At 44.6% G+C, this 17,200-nt stretch overlaps 1 protein-coding gene across 1 annotated transcript; it reads left to right on the top strand.

The window, feature by feature from the left end:
* The first annotated feature begins 14,892 nt into the window (after positions 1-14,892).
* Positions 14,893-16,176, top strand: LOC147424937 (uncharacterized). Its single transcript, XM_086499760.1, has one exon. It carries the CDS (start codon positions 15,041-15,043, stop codon positions 15,755-15,757), a length of 717 nt encoding a protein of 238 aa, XP_086355886.1. The 5' UTR covers positions 14,893-15,040; the 3' UTR covers positions 15,758-16,176.
* Positions 16,177-17,200: the final 1,024 nt, after the last annotated feature.

The following is a 17,200-nucleotide window of genomic DNA, read 5'->3' on the forward strand; positions in this document are numbered from 1 at the left end:
TGTCCCACATGCTCTCATTCTCTCTTGAGGGAGTAGGGTATATATATAAGAGTGAGTCTAGTATATATCAGAGGACTGAGGACTGAGGCCTGGGCCTGGGCTTGGGCTTGGGCTTGGGTATGGGTTTGGGTTTGGGTTTGGGAGAATGATCCCGATCCCGATCTATCTTTTATACAAACCAACCCGTCCGTTTTAAGAGTCACGTTTTTTATTTTCGAAAAATATCGCCGCTCGCTCGCGTTTTTAATTTCCGAATTTTTTTCCTTTTAAAAAAATTTTTTTTTTCAAAAAAAAATTTTTTTTTCTCAAAAAACTTTTTTTTTTTCAATTTTTTTTTTTTTTTTTTTTTTGATGCAGAAAAACGCAGAAATTGAAAAAAATGCAGAAAAACGCAGAAATTGCAGAAAAACGCAGAAATTGCAACAAATTGACAGAGATGCAGAAAATTGCAGAAATTGACAGAAAATGCAGAAAAAACGCAGAAATTGCAGCAAATTGACAGAAATGCAGAAAATTGCAGAATTTGAAAACGCCGAACTTGAAAATGCAGAAATTGAAAAACGCAGACAATAGCAGAAATTGGAACTTGACAGCAATTGCAGAAAACGCAAAAAACAGAAATCTCCACACACTCCTTCCCTGCCTTTCCTATGATAGAAATTGCACCACAAGGAAGCGTAAAGTGCTAACCGAGCTTAGTGTAAGGCATATCCCCGGCAGCGGCGCCAAAAATGTGCGCTCCTTGCCGCACTGTCGAAGCAAGGGACTTGCCAATACACCGTATGCGAGCCACAAACGGCTCCAAGCACACAACAAGCCTAAACTAGCAAGCTCAAGAAAACAAAGGGTGTGTCACTCACCGCTCTACGCTCGCCTTCGTGGTGGATTCCTCGCCGCGATGAAGAAGAAGCTGCAGTCGTGCCGCGCTCAACCGCTTCGCCGCCGTCGTGCCTTCGTAATGCTCGATCGCACACACACTCTCTCTCTCTCTCTCTCTCTCACACACACACACACAAGGAGGTGAAGAAGAAGAAGATGGAGATGGAGCAAGAGCACTCTTCAATTGCACAAATGAGAGAATGAGTAAAAATTAGGTTTAGTTGGCTTTTATAGGAGCTCACCCCATTCACACTTGGGCGCCCATGCTTAACCAACTAATCCCTTGAATGTCCAAGTTAAAGTGCGCCTCTCATCGGCGATCACTCTACCTTTCCCTATTGGTCCGACAAGCCCGGTACCTGACTCTACCAAATACATAATACATGTCCGTCGTAGGTGATGGGGTGTCCGTGAGCCGTGAGGGTTAACAAGGGAATTCTTGATGGTGGTGCGGGAGTTAGCATCGTTACAAAATATTGTTGGGAATCCATGGAAAACCCCGCCTCAGTGTTACTAACATTGTGGTAAAGATGGCAAATGGTACCATAGCCAAACCTATGGGGATGCTCAAGGATCTTAAGATCAAAGTTCTAGGACACAAGGTACGACATACGTTCATTGTAATGGATTTCTCTAAACACCTTATGTCATATGAAATGATTTTAGGACGACCATTCATGAGGGAAGCACAAATGGTTCATGATTGGTCTAAAAATCATGTCTATTTGCAATTCCAAGACTCTGTCCTTAGAGTGGATTTGGTGACTGGTAAGGTACACCCCTTAGGGAGTAAAACCATTATTGATCATCGCTCTGACACCACAGTTCACTCGGCCCCACTACAATATTGTTACACTTGTAAGAAGGATACAGACATTGGCCAAGATTCTCCTTATATGGATATCCTACCTCGGATGACTGAGTCGGACAATGTGGATTGGGTCCACCTAGCAGCAACCATAGACACTTGGGAAAATAGGGGGACGACCTGGGTAACACCTGAGGGGGATGAAATGCCTGTACCCTTAAATATGCTACAAGCAATGCATATCATTTTCGACAAGACTCATCCTAATGTAACGAAGAAAACATACAAGTGGGTCCCTAAAGCTTCTTTAGTGACCATAGCTAGTGCTAAAAAACAGAAGCCTTGTAAGAAACGTACCACTCGCTCCAAGAAAAGTAAGAAAATGTTGCGATGGATCCCTAAACGACTATTGGAAGCCCAAGGCTACTATCAAGGAAATGATCAAATCTGGGTGCCAAAACGTAGATTGTGCTCTTACCTATCACCTGACCCAAGTGAGCCCAATCCCGTAGCTCCAAAACGAATCAATGATCGTGGAAAAAAAAAATCACAGAATGCTACACACCCGCTCCCGAGCTAGTTTGGGTCCCAAAGAAAGAACGATTTGTTCCACCTAGCTCAGGAAGGGGGGAGTCCCATGAAGATTCTAGCTCATCATGTAATACATCCATAGAGGTAAAAGCTTCTACACAACCTCCATCTATAGTAGTGGACCTCCATGAAGCTACAAAAGAATCCACACCTCCCAGTGTTCAAGAATCACCTAATGAACCACTTCAAGTTCGATCCTGGGAGAGTACCTTACCACCCTTGCAACTTGACGAGGCACCTAGGGTAATAGAAAACTACTAGCAAAAATACTCACCTATTACCAACTGGAACAATTGGTTTCAAAGGGTGACAAGCTCATTTCAAACGGTATGATCTACCCAAGGAAGGGGGGAGTGTTTGTGGACATCCATTATTCACTTGCTTCCCTCTCAACCTTTCTCCCTGACCTCTATATCTCCCAATCTTAGGGAATGTACATATAAAGCTTTATACTCACAAAAAAATAAATAAAAATAAAGAGCAAGAGCAATTAGCAAACGAGTATGCACATTAAAAGTCAAAACATTGACTCAGACCTACACATGTCACATCTGGCACAGTGAAACAAAAACCTATGCCATAAAACACCTTTGATCCTCATCACTTGAGTGATGGAGGGTAGGTGAGATCAGTACGATAGGAGTGTTTCTGTTTTAGAGTTGAGAGATTAGCGAAGTTCTCTTTTACCACTAATGTCCCTCCTGGAGGTATTCCTTTTGTTTCCTAGTGTGTACAGGAGCGTGTTGCTATTGATAGGATTTGGACCTTCATGGAACCTTTCTCTCGTTCACACTTCAAATCAAGCGCGACCATCAACACAAACAGGTGTTTTATGTCGATTAGCATTGCCCTTATCTTTTTGCATCCATGTTTGTCTGCTTTGATTGTGATTGGTAGCATAATATTCAGCGCATTGGCTTAGTATCAAACATTTAATTCAATGTAATGTTTTGTCATAATCACTTGTCTAGGTTTAAAAATCAAGCAGTCCCACTAAGCTAGTTTGACCAAGCTAGGTATTAGAAATCTTCTCTTAATACCATGGGGAATGCCTTCCTAATAAACAATGGTTACTTAGGTTCTTAATCCGATTTAGGTAGCATTGTATGAAATGTATTAGGGCTTTCTAGTGGGCTTAACCCTATTGACCTTTAGCTTAAGTATTATAAAGGGAGCTTACTAATGTGATGAGCCTGGGGAGGGTAACAGTGTTATATGACCCCCCAAAGTTACAAAATTAAAATGCTGAAAATGAACACACAAAAAATCAAAGTGCCACAATGTAAAATTTTAAGCTGGAAGAGAAATCCCTGCTTAAATTGGTACTTCACTCACATGTATCGCCTATGGTACTAGAGCCCTAGAGGTTCCCAGTGTGGGCGCTTTTCCTTGAAAAGCAAAAAACCCAAGGCATACAAAATAAGCACACACATCAAATTTAATCACTGTGAAAAGACCTTGGGGGGTCAAAGAAAAGGTAATCAGTCAGGCGATGATTTCATGAGAAATTCCTTTTATCGTAGCTTAACTACAAAGTCTTCTAGGTATAGCCTCTAGTCAGCCCTCGAACATCAAATACTTGGCTCTCGCGATTAAACAACTTAATTGACCAGAGAAAATTGAGAAGTTACCCATGGTATTAATAGTCGAGCTCTAGTGCCTTTTGACCGTTAAATTAGAGACCCCGGACTTGTTTAATTTTTTGCCTTTACATCTGTTTATGCATTTGATTATATTGCAATTCAATGTTTATTGCTGACAAATTGTCTAAAATTCTATTACCAATCAATTTGTCTGTCTAAAATTGCATGTGATTTTTAATTGTATATGAGAATGCAATTACTGTGGCAATGTTGTTTGATTTTGCAGTGATTGAAGAAGGCTACGCACATCCATGTCGACTGCTCTCCTATCTCGACGAACGAGCTTCAACTGGATAGCTTCCGAGGACGGAATCTACATCAGGAAGGGGGGCATGTTAACCCTCACGGCTCACGGACACCCCATCACCTACGACGGACGCGTATTATGTATTTGGTAGAGTCAGGTACCGGGCTTGTCGGACCAATAGGAAAAGGGTAAGAGTGATCGACGATGAGAGGCGCACTCTAACACGAACATGCTAGGGTTAGTTGGCTAAGCATGGGCGCCCAAGTGTAAATGGGGTGAGCTCACATAAAAGCCAATTAAACCTAAAATTGAGTCATTCTCTCATTGTGCAATAGAAGCTGCTCTTGCTCCATCTCCACCTTCTCCTTCACCATCTCCTTGTGTGTGTGCGTGTGTGTGTGTGTGTGTGTGTGTGTGTGTGTGTGTGTGTGTGTGTGTGAGAGAGAGAGAGAGAGAGAGAGAGAGAGAGAGAGAGAGTGAGAGTGTGTGTGCGATCGAGCGTTGCGGCGGCACGACGACGGCGAGGCGGTTGAGCGCGGCGTAGCGGCGTCTCCCTCTTCTTCGCGGCGCGGGAATCCTTCATTCGCAACTACGCAGGAAGGTGAGTGACACACCGTTCTTCCTTGTGAGCTTGTCTGTTGTATGACTGTGTGCTAGGAGCCTTTGTGGCTCGCACACGGCGCGTAGCAAGTCCCTAGCCTTGACAGATGGTTTTCATTAGAGTCATCAATGTAGAGATTGTTGGAGCTTTTACCAAGCCATTATCTACCGACTAGTCGTTGTCTTGAGGTTTGGCAGATTTCGCACAAAACTAGCGTCTCTGATGCCATGGTACGTAAAGCCATGATGGTGATTACTATTTTACAATTTTTACATTTGAAGAAAACGTCTCTGATGCCATGGTATGTAAAGCCATGATGATTTCTATTTCAAAAATTTTCTGAGCGTTGGAGAGGGGGAATGGGGGAACACGCCCAGCACAAACACAAGGGCCTCTCTATAGCTCAGGGCACACACAACACCCCAATCCACTTTGTGAACACCTTCAACTCACAGAATTCACACACGCACTCAAATAGACCACCAATCAACCCGCACCCACAAAACGGCTGCAATCATCACCTACCCTTGCACACATACCACACACACACTCTCACTCTCTCTCTTTGCACACACACTCATCGGGGGGGCGCACATGCCATCACACACCCGGCATCACGTGCAATAGAATAGAGCAGGAGAAAAGGGGGGGGGGGGGGGGGAAATAGAACAACAAGAAATGCCAGTTTTCAATGGGGGGAACTCACTCCCTGCTCAAAAAAACACTATAGCCGCACTCGGCTTCACAAAATACATAGGGGGAGGCGCCCTCTTAGCCCTCTGCAGACAAAAATCACCCTTGGCTCTTTTCCCTGTGGCTCCCAAGCCTCACGAGGCGACAAAAAGCCCCCAAAAATGATCAAAAAGACCCCTTTATAGAGGGGGACCACCCATTTTTAGCATGTCTGGCCTCTTTCCGACACATGGCGAGATCTTTTATCTCACTCTCTTACTCTGACCCTTGCCCGTTGCTGTGGGACTTTACCTTTACATGAGGGGGGGGGGGACAATAGCGATGTCGCTATTGCTCCCCTTCCTCTCCTTCTCAAAATTTCGGGGCCCCACGGGCTCGCGGGACCATGCCCCACTGAAATTGCTACGTCATCACATCCAAATCGCCACGGGGACGCGCTATTACGCCGCCTTGCAGCGCCAAATGCCGCCAAAAATCGCCTCAACTTCGGCCGCGCAGCGCCTCTGGCGCTCACGCCATAGCCCCCAAACCACGGAGCTCCAAGAGCTCTCCACATCTTGTGATACCAATGGGAGGTACTCGCCCCACCCTTTATACTGCGGGCCCAAGCCTTCTCTCTGCGCATGTGGGGTTTCTACCCCGCCACGTGGCGGTCACTCGTGTAAGCACCCTTCAAGCCTTCACAAAACCCACCATTTAAACTGGAAAAAAACCTCATTTTCGCTTGCATTGGGTACTCAGTTTTGCCTTGCCCAATTGGCCTATGCACAGGCCTTGGAGCCCAACCACCAGTCCACCACGTCCACTTTCAAATCCCCTGCCTTCGGCCCCATTTTGGGATTTTCAATGCCATCATTCGAGGCAGCAAAGAAAAGTCCAAAAGCATCTGCAAACCTTCCATTGATATTACCCCCCGACTTCGTCCTGCCACACCTAGCAGACCGAGTGTCCGATTGAGGCACCATTGATTTGTGCTAGCTCCACATGATGCACCCCTCCACCGCGAACTTTGGCGAGGCTCAAAAATTGCCAAATGGCACATTTTCCTATGCGAGTGGGCTCAGACCCTGGGCTCAGACCCGGGCTTAGACCTGACCCCCGAAAAATCTTCAACTGACCATATCTTGCTATCCATAGCTTCGATTCGCAATCCAAGAAGACAGGCATGCTCCACAACTCGAGCACTACCCACATATACACTGACATCAACCTGGGCCACCTGTCCCCAGCTGCCCGTCCGTCAGGGATCTGCAACACACTCCAACTTTAAACCGCAATATCTTGAGCATCGGGGCTCCGTTTGACGAGCCGTTTGGACCGGCTTCTAGAGCACAATGAGCACCACATTCTAGGACATAAAATCCACATGTCGGACACAGAAGGCCACCAACCTGCTTGGCTCTTTGCAGCACACCTTTGGCCTAAAAAACCACTTTGAACATACACCTCTGCTATCCTTGGGCTGCCTAGGGCTTTGGTACCTGCCCTAGCCTTCTACACTGCACTCCGCTACAACCTTTGCCTGGGATATACCATCTCCTAGCTTGGACCACCTTTGGCTGCACCATCATTGCCCACCCCCTCGTTGAACATTTATGTTCAACCACACATGGCCTTATTACACTAAAAAGCTGCACACCAAAAACATACTCACTGTACACTGCAAAACCACCTAACATACGTACACCACTGGCACCTGCTACCCGCTTTGTTTTCTCATGCGGGTTGCCCAACCCCCTGCTTTACCTATTATCAACCTCCTTGGTCAAACACTTTGCACTGGTCCCTTCCATCTGCCTGCAACAACTTTGCATAGTGCCACACCAAAGCACATATCCAACTGCATAACCAAATTGCCAACATCATGCTTCTACCACTCCAAGCACTCCTTGGCAAACTGCCCACTTGCAACAAAGCAGCTTCAAGAACACCATATAGAGCACCTTCGTGCTCACCATCCTGATCAATCAACACTTGTGACATACCTGACACATCTAACCCGCGCTCCCATCCATGTAAAGCTAGATCCTCGTTTAGCAGATCCTGCACCTGCTCAACAGCATACTGCACAGCTACCTTGATCACCATTCCCTTTAACCACCACTCACATACCTCCTTACAAAGCTTGGACACCGCCTTGGAATCCGCATCACCTGTCATAGAGGGCACCCATTGCATAGGAAGCACCTCCTTCTCTAACTCTGCTCTGCCCTTCTCACCTGCCAGGAACTCAATTCTAGCATCATCAAGATCCTCCTTGTCAACTGGCCCTTCAAGGTCAATAAGCACCACTTGCTTGTTGACTGCAATTACCTGCTCTTCTACCACTGCATCCTCAAGCTCTGCCAAGGAAGAGAGAAACTCATTCTCTACCACATCCTCTTCGTCCTCTTCCATAGCTACAACTGCTCTATCCCTTTTGGCAAAATTTTGCACTTGCTGCACCACTATGGCATATTCCACCGCTATCTTCATCAACATAGCGATTAGCATGGCACTGCACACCAGCTTTACCTGCTCTCCACCACATGTAGGGCTAAATTGCTCCGCTCGGTCTTCACTAAGCACTTCGGTTTGCACTTCCTGCTGCTCTTCACACACATTCACTGCCTCTCCACTCACATGTAAGAGGTCGAACTCATCATACCTGGATTGGGATGATTCGGTCTCCCAACTCGTATCAGCGTCCATAGAGCTACTATCACTCAACATAGCCTCCTCTTCGGTTTCAAGCTTTGGAATCTCCTCTAGCTTCACCGCTTCAACCTCATCTGCAAACCACACTCCTTGCTCTTTACCGCACTTTAATGGAGCTTCAACAACTACACTCGAATTTGGCAGCACATTCCTTGTCCACTCTGGAACCACCTGCACTTCCTCCACAATTGGATTTGCTTTAGCCGGCATCTTCGGCATAGGAACCATTTTGTCTCTTTGCAACCAAAGAACCCTTGGTTCTTCTTGCACTTGCACTTCTCTTTGCACCACCTTTGGCTCGGCTATCACTGCATTACACTGCTTTGGCGTCACTGCACCTTGCAAACACCGCCTAGCCTCGCGCTTCTTCAAAATCTTCTTGGTTCGCCTTCTCGCTAGAGCTACTGCCTCTTCATATGACATTGGACCATCTAACTCCACCTTATCTCGCACCTCCTCATGAGGCAATCCATAAATTTACACAATTTTAAAAAACTGGCATTTTCTGCAGCAGTTACCTTGATCAATTTTCCCCATAGGGCTTCGAACTCCCATTCGAACGCTTGAAAATCTCCCTCCAAGATTTGCTTCAATCCGTCTAGCTTCCGCTTTACCTCATCTAGCTGCACATCCGCTACAAACTTGCTTCGAAAAGCCGCCTCCAGGGCTTCGCAATCTACCTTTTCTTCATCACCAAGGCTATCGAGCCATAGCTTAGCTTTACCACGAACTAGGAGCGGGAACACCTGTACCGCACCATCCTCTCTCGATAAACCGCTTTCCAACACGAACAATCCATAGTCTTGAAGCCAAGTTTCCGCATCTTCAACCCCAATGAAAATGGGAAATCCCGCCCAAGCCATCACTAGTAGCACCTTCTCTTCAAAGGCCGCACCTTTGGCATCACCATAATCACCGCTGCAGCTTCAACTAGGAGCATCAGCATACTCCTCCGCGGGGGCACCAGAAGATGGAGAGGGGGAATGGGGGAACACGCCCGGCAAAAACACAAGGGCCTCTCTATAGCTCAGGGCACACACAGCACCCCAATCCACTTTGTGAGCACCTTCGACTCATAGAATTCACACTATCGCACACACGATCAAACACAACTTGACGCACCGCAGCGCATACGCACTCAAATAGACCACCAATCAACCCGCACCCACAAAACGGCTGCAATCATTGCCTACCCTTGCACACATACCACACACACACTCTCACTCTCTCTCTTTCCACACACACTCATCGGGGGGGGCGCATACGCCATCACAGACCCGACATCACGTGCAACAGAATAGAGCAGGAGAAAGGGGGGAGGAGGAAATAGCACGACAAGAAATGCCCGTTTTCAATGGGGGGAACTCACTCCCTGCTCAAAAAAACACTATAGCCACACTCGGCTTCACAAAATACATAGGGGGAGGCGCCCTCTCGACCCTCTGCAGACAAAAATCACCCTTGGCTCTTTTCCCTGTGGCTCCCAAGCCTCACGAGGCGACAAAAAGCCCCCAAAAATGATCAAAAAGACCCCTTTATAGAGGGGGACCACCCATTTTTAGCATGTCTGGCCTCTTTCCGACACATGGCGAAATCTTTTATCTCACTCTCTTACTCTGACCCTTGCCCGCTGCTGTGGGACTTTACCTTTACATGAGGGGGGGGGGGGGGGGGGGGGGGGGGGGGGGGGGGACAATAGCGATGTCGCTATTGCTCCCCTTCCTCTCCTTCTCAAAATTTCGGGGCCCCACGGGCTCACGCGATCATGCCCCACTGAAACTGCCACGTCATCACATCCAAATCGCCACGGGGACGCGCTATTACGCCGCTCTGCAGCGCCAAACGCCGCCAAAAACCGCCTCAACTTCGGCCGCGCAGCGCCTCTGGCGCTCACGCCATAGCCCCCAAACCACGGAGCTCCAAGAGCTCTCCACATCTTGTGATACCAATGGGAGGTACTCGCCCCACCCTTTATACTGCGGGCCCAAGCCTTCTCTCTGCACATGTGGGGTTTCTACCCCGCCACGTGGCGGTCACTCGTGTAAGCACCCTTCAAGCCTTCACAAAACCCACCATTTAAACTGAAAAAAAACCTCATTTTCACTTGCATTGGGTACTCAGTTTTGCCTTGCCCAATTGGCCTATGCATAGGCCTTGGAGCCCAACCACCAGTCCACCGCATCCACTTTCAAATCCCCTGCCTCCGGCCCCATTTTGGGATTTTCAATGCCATCATTAGAGGCAGCAAAGAAAAGTCAAAAAGCATCTGCAAACCTTCCACTGATATTACCCCCCGACTTCGTCCTGCCACACCTAGCAGACCGAGTGTCCGATTGAGGCACCGTTGATTTGTGCTAGCTCCACATGATGCACTCCTCCACCGCGAACTTTGGCGAGGCTTAAAAATGCCAAATGGCACATTTTCCAATGTGAGTGGGCTCAGACCCGGCCCCCGGAAAATCTTCAACTGACCATATCTTGCTATCCATAGCTCCGATTCGCAATCCAAGAAGACAGGCATGCTCCACAACTCGAGCACTACCCACATATATACTGACATCAGCCCGGGCCACCTGTCCCCAGCTGCCTTGTCCGTCGGGGATATGAAACACACTCCAACTTAAAACCGCAATATCTTGAGCATCGGGGCTCCGTTTGACGAGCCGTCTGGACCGGTTTTTAGAGCACACTGAGCACCACATTCTAGGACATAAAATCCACATGTCGGACACAGAAGGCCACCAACCTGCTTGGCTCTTTGCAGCACACCTTTGGCATAAAAAACCACTTTGAACATACACCTCGGCTATCCTTGGACTGCCTAGCGCTTTGGTACTTGCCCTAGCCTTCTGCACTGCACTCCGCTACAACCTTTGCCTGGCATATACCATCTCCTAGCTTGGACCAACTTTGGCTGCACCAGCGTCTCTAATACCATGGTGAATATCGTGATGCCATGGTACATAAAACCATGATGATTACTTCTTCCTCAATGTTTTTATTCATTGAAAGCATATCTGATGCCATAGTCTATAAATCCATGATGGTTATTCCTATTTCAAAGTTTTTCTAAGTGTCTGTAATGCCATGGTATGTAAAGCCATGATGATGATTGCTGTCAATTAAGATCTTGGGAGCCCCTTTTATATGTTTACTACATGCCGATTATATATATATATATATATATATATATATATATATATGTGCACATGTGATTACATCGATATTATGTTTGCTTTCTTTGTCATCTACACATGTGATTGCATCAGCATTATGTTTGTTTCTATGTCGTCTCCTCAGCGGCGTCGCGAACCGTCTGTAAGGATAATGTGATGTGGTTATTTCTAACCTTCACGTCTCGGTATGTTTCTTGAGCTGATATTGTTTACAGGATGAAAGTCACATCAAGCAATGTGTATAGAGGCTCAAAGGTATTCAAGCTGCTCAAAGATTATGAAGGTTTTCAAAGATATTGAAGCATTTGCATCAATTCAACTGCATATATTGTTAAAGACCCTTGAAAGGGCACATTGTAAAACAGGAGTGATGTAGCTCCTTTGAACATTGTAAATGTATATCTAATATGTTTTAATATAACGGTGGGTATATATAGAGCTGTGGGTTTTTCCCTTGAGTCCCCAAGGGTTTTTTCATCCACAGTTAGGGACCTTCATTTGAGTGGGGGTGTTGAGCTATATATAGTATCTCTATATATAGCACCCTGGTCCCCTCTATATAAACTTATCTCATGTGATCAGTAGACACACTTTGGGGTTTGTATATTTTGGAGTCGTCTCTCTCTCTTCTCGTCTACCTGCGCTCTCTCCCTCTGGCTCAACAACTCACATTCTTGCTTTGTTGGCGGCTCTATCATCTGCCTAGCTTCTAGCTATAATTGTCGCAAGCCACCCTTGCTACATGCCCTAATTGTCGCCCACAAAGTTTACCTCCACGTGTATCCTCCCTGGCACCTGTGGCAAACTCTCGATTTTTCCTCCCTCAATTTTTTTTTCTCTTTCAGCAATACACTTTTCCATCTTTGAAAGCATTGGTATCTACTAAGCTGTCAATCAAAAACATAGTCCCAAAATCGTGCCTTGAGAGAGGTTTTTTTTAAAAAGCCTTTTTTGAAAGATTTTTCTTTTTAAAAAAAAGTGAAAAGGTCACAATGGCTTTCTAAAACAATAAGAAAATGATAAAATCATTAGGTTGAGTTTAATTAGAACTACATAAGGTAAAGCATTCTTCATGAATATCTTTTTTATTAAGGGACCTAGTTTCCTCCTTGCAAAGAAGCAAACCGGAAATAATAGTCGAATTTTTGAATTTGCAAGATTTTTGAACTAAGTTCTCACATGTTTTCTTTCCTTTACCATGGTTTGCTCATTTAGTGTGTGTATATATATATGTGTGTGTGTATATATATATATATATATATATATAATTTATTAGAATTATGCAAGGTGAAGCTTCACTTTAGCATTCTAAAAGAATAGAATGCAAGTGAAGTCAAGCCTTGTAAGATATGAAATGAAAGATAAAATAAAAATATTTATTTAATATTTTGAAATGGAAATAACATTTAAGATAAGCCTCCATCATGGCACTGAAAACAATGAAATCATGCATAACCCAACTCAACACTAAGGCTTCTTTTAGAAAGCCAAAAAGCTCACTAATGGATTTGAGTGGGCGTATACCTTTAGTGAGGCTTTGTTTAAAAAAAAAACTCTCCTCCTTAAAAGATTACAAAAAGAAAGATTAAAAAAAAAAAAACCTCAATAGAGGATGTGCGCGGCATCCTTTAGTGAGACTTTTTTTTTTGGCTTTCTAAAAAAAGCCTTAGTGTTGTATTGGGTTAGACAAACTTTCATTGTTTTCAGTGCCACCACGATGGAGACTTACTTTAAATGTTATTTTTATTTTAAAATATTAAATTAATCTCCCTTTTTGGACTACCCAAAAGGCTAAGGCCATAGTGGTGGTTTGCCTTTTTTTTAAAGGGAAAAATGCCACATGTATTTTATAAATAAGTGTGAAAAAAAAATAACTTATGTGGTTTTGAGTGCCTCTTGAGAGGATAAGTGCATTGGAGTCCGTTTTTTGGCCTGCCCAAAGGGCTAAGGCCATAGTGATGTGTTTTTTTTTCTTAGTGAAAAAGAGAGAATATTAGAGGTGCTGTCGAGTCCCCTTTTTTTTTTTTACCATCAGCGCGGGGAAGGAAGTAGGGAGAAACTATACACATATCATGTATTTACAACTGTCATTGCTGCACATTACACCCCCTGAGTCCCCTTTTTGCTACTGAAAAATCTCCTTTGTTATCAAAAAATAATGAAACAAATTTAAGAAAACAAAAGAGACGGTTTCTTTCACTTTGTGTTCTTTGCACTTTGAGTGGACGTGAGGGTTGTTTCCAAGGAAATGAGCTCATGGAAAAATGACTCATATTGAATTCTGACTCCCTGTAATGAATGGTCTTGGACTTTGCGAGAGCGATGCAGGTAGTCATCATTCCTTGATCTAGACACAACATTGCTCATAGGTTACTCTGCACCACCTCCATAGCCCTCCCTTTGCATCCTTGCAACCTCATGGTGTGCTTCTTGTGCCACCTCTACCCCAGAAAAATGCCCCCTCCTTCCTGTTCTCACCACGACTTTCTTCTTCTTGGCCAGCATCACCTTCCAGCCTGCTCTTGCACATTTGAGAGAGAGAGAGAGAGAGAGAGAGAGTACTATTCATGGAGATCCAACCCTGCAGATGGCGAGAGAAGCAGACCGAAGAGGGTCTTCTGCTCTTATATGAGAGAGAGAGAGAGAGAGAGAGACGTATGTGACCACTGTCTTATGTCACCTCCTCCTCCATATCTTGCTGATTGTTCCTCTCTTGCCATCCACCTCTCACCCTCATCATCTCCACCTAGGCTCTTCCTTTCCTGTACCGCCCTATCTCCCTCTGTCTACACAGTGATGTAACCAACACACATGCATAGAGTGCGCCCCCCTCAATTCTATATGGTATCTGGAGTGCATGAGTCGGCGCCGTGCTGCGCACCCTCCTCGATCCTGGCCTCTGTTGTACCTATGCCTTCGTCTAGCCTATGGCCTTCCTGGCGGAACCCCAGCTCCGTCTGTTCTGTACGTACTCGCTTCAGCCTTTGATGATGATGATGATGCTCTTCTTGGAGGGAAAGCCTCGCCCCTTGGAACTGCTCATGCAGACGCATTAATCTTGCCTGCGGGTTTGGGCCCTACTGTGGCTTGCACGCACCACCTGGAGCCTTGCTTCATGCTCTCGCATGACATCCAATGTCCTGATGAAGGAGCCCTATTGTTTAGATGTTGTCATGTCCTGCCCTTCAACCTGCATCGGCCACTTCTGGGATGGCCATTCAAATTCTTTCTTGCTCTTGTAATAATGCAGATGCTACAGTACACCACTAACTTTTGTAATCAAAGATGGGACCCCACGTAGCTACACAAGCCTAGACCTTGGTCCTTGCTGCTATGCTTAATTGCCTTGTAGATGCAGCACCTGCTTCAAGTCTTGCGACCGATGATGCAATCATTCTTGTAGATGCAGGACAACCAACCTTGTGGCTGGATGATCTCTTTGTTGAGGAAGATTCCATTCTCACAACCTTTCTATCTGACATGATTGATGAGGCAGTCCCTTTTCTGCCTACACTCAAGTATGAAGTCCAAGAAGATGCAGCCCTTAAACCCGTTTTGGCAACTTTCTTTACTAGAGCATCCCATATTGTAGCCCTTCTCAGATAAATTTCTTGGCTTGGCTAGCCCTTCTTTGTTGCAAGTTGAGGCATTCTAATTTGACACTTCTACAGCCATGGTGCTATTGGCCAATTCGGATGCCTACTTATGCGGGTGTGCTATTGCCTATTGCAACAAATGCTACCTACGGTGCTGCTAAAACCAAGGCAAAATCTGATGTGGAAGTCGTTGATAAAGACAAATCGAGTCTGCCCTCATGCTGTAACAAGACAAATCATGCTGGTTTTCCCCTTTTGGCAGCCAATGCTCAATTTCGACTCATGCATAAATCTGTTCTTGCCACCATTTGAAGAGGAGTCAAGTCAAGAGGGTGGAGCAGACAATGTAGCACTCCGTCCACAAATTGTTGGGCTGAATTCTGGAGCATGGCTCCCTCTGATGCTCGCACTTCACCATGAAGTCGGTGACATGGATGCGGAAGAAAATGAGCACGCTGATCTGCAGGTCCTCATGCATTTCTTGAGGCTAATGATTTTCAATATATGCGGCGCTGCAGATAATCAGGAACCGAAGTCATTCTGTCACATAGATTTTTCTCAAGCTGATGTTGCTTTCCCTGTGGGAGACAATGTGGTTTGTGAAATTGCTCCAGTTCTTGTTTCTAAGTTTCCATTTGTTGATGCAATCGGCCTCTCAATGGTCAAGGATACAGATGTACCACCTGCTCAAGAACGATTTTCAAAAAATGCAATATTAGCAATTGACAATGCTTCCTTGGTCTCATTGACGTGCCTCCTTGCTATTGAATGTTCACATATTACAAGTTGGGGCTTTGAGCCTTCAATAGGCAATGTATCAGCTTGAAGGTGATCAAGTATTGTTGACTTTGATGGCACCACCCATTTCCATCGAGTTGTCAGAGAATCACAACCTATGCACATGAGGAGCTGTCGTGTTTACCCTAAAACAACGCACTCCCTCACCATGACCATCTTTTGTGTTGTCATTCTCATCGAGAGATTTACCCCATTGCTCTCTATCACCATCACCTACCCCACCCTTATCATACCTTTTTTTGAAGATGAACAATGCTTGGAACTTTAAGTATTTTTTGATTTTTTTTCTTTATATAGCGAAACTCACAATTGTGAGTGGATTATATTGATTTTTTAAGAGTGCAGAGATGTCCGTCATAGCAAAGTTGAATCAAGAAATAATGTAAGTTCTTGCATATCATAATGCTAAAAGGACATGTCCCTATGGACAACTTATCTTTGGCATACCTTGTGATTTTTGGCTTGCCCAAAGGGTTGAGGCCTTAGGATTGCCTCCCCTTTTTGCTAACTAAAAATAAGGTTTGTATATTTTCTTGATTTATTCTAAATTTTGAAATCTATTAATTCATTGATTGGTCGAGGGAGTGAGTGGCGATTTATGAAAAAAAGAAGACTGATGAAATAGATCCTCGACTATTCACTCGATGAATCATGATGGGTTATTACCACTAAAGCTTGCTTCAACAGTGCACACGTTTGTGTAATGATGGCTCTCTCTCTCTCTCTCCAACTTGTTACTATTAGAGGTTATTTTGCAGGCCTTGTGATTTTATCACTTTTTTTAAAACCTTTTTTTAGCTTTCATTTCACATCCTTACACTTCACTTGCATTCTATTCTTTTAGAATGCTAAGGTGAAGCTTCACCTTGCATAATTCTAATAAACTCTATACATATACATACATACACACATACTTATATTTATTTATTTTACACATACATACACACACACATATATATATATATATATATATAAATATACACTAAATGAGCAAACCATGGTAAAGGAAAGAAAAAATGGTGAAATATGTGAGAATTTAGTTCAAAAATCTTGCAAGTTCATATTATTTCCGGCTTGTTTCTTTGCAAGGAGGAAACTCAATCCCTTAATAAAAGAGATATTTTTGAACAAGGCTTTACCTCATATAATTTTAGTTAAACTCAACCTAATGATTTTATCATTTTCTTGTTATTTTAGAAAGTCGCCCTCACCCTTTCACTTGTTTTTAAAAGTATCCTTTTTTGTAGTTCTTTAGGGGTGGAAGGCTTTTAAAAGAAAAACTTTCTCTTCTTGTTGTAGTTTGTGTCAGTAGGCGTCCCCAATTTTGCATGCATTTGTTTCGCAAGAATATTAATAGATGCTCTTGTCTCTCCAAAGTGGAAACGTACCGAGCCAACACGTGGACAAGTGTGTGAGAAAACGTAGCGATTTTTTATTGCGCTCTGTATAGGCAGTGACACACTCGGCAGGT

The sequence above is a fragment of the Adiantum capillus-veneris genome, chromosome 25 (genome assembly GCF_014529385.1).
Source record: "Adiantum capillus-veneris isolate H3 chromosome 25, ASM1452938v2, whole genome shotgun sequence".
NCBI classification, from domain to species: domain Eukaryota; kingdom Viridiplantae; phylum Streptophyta; class Polypodiopsida; order Polypodiales; family Pteridaceae; genus Adiantum; species Adiantum capillus-veneris.

Excerpts from the sequence above, each read along its gene's own strand:
- LOC147424937 (XM_086499760.1), top strand. The coding sequence starts at position 15,041 with ATGCGGGTGTGCTATTGCCTATTGCAACAAATGCTACCTACGGTGCTG.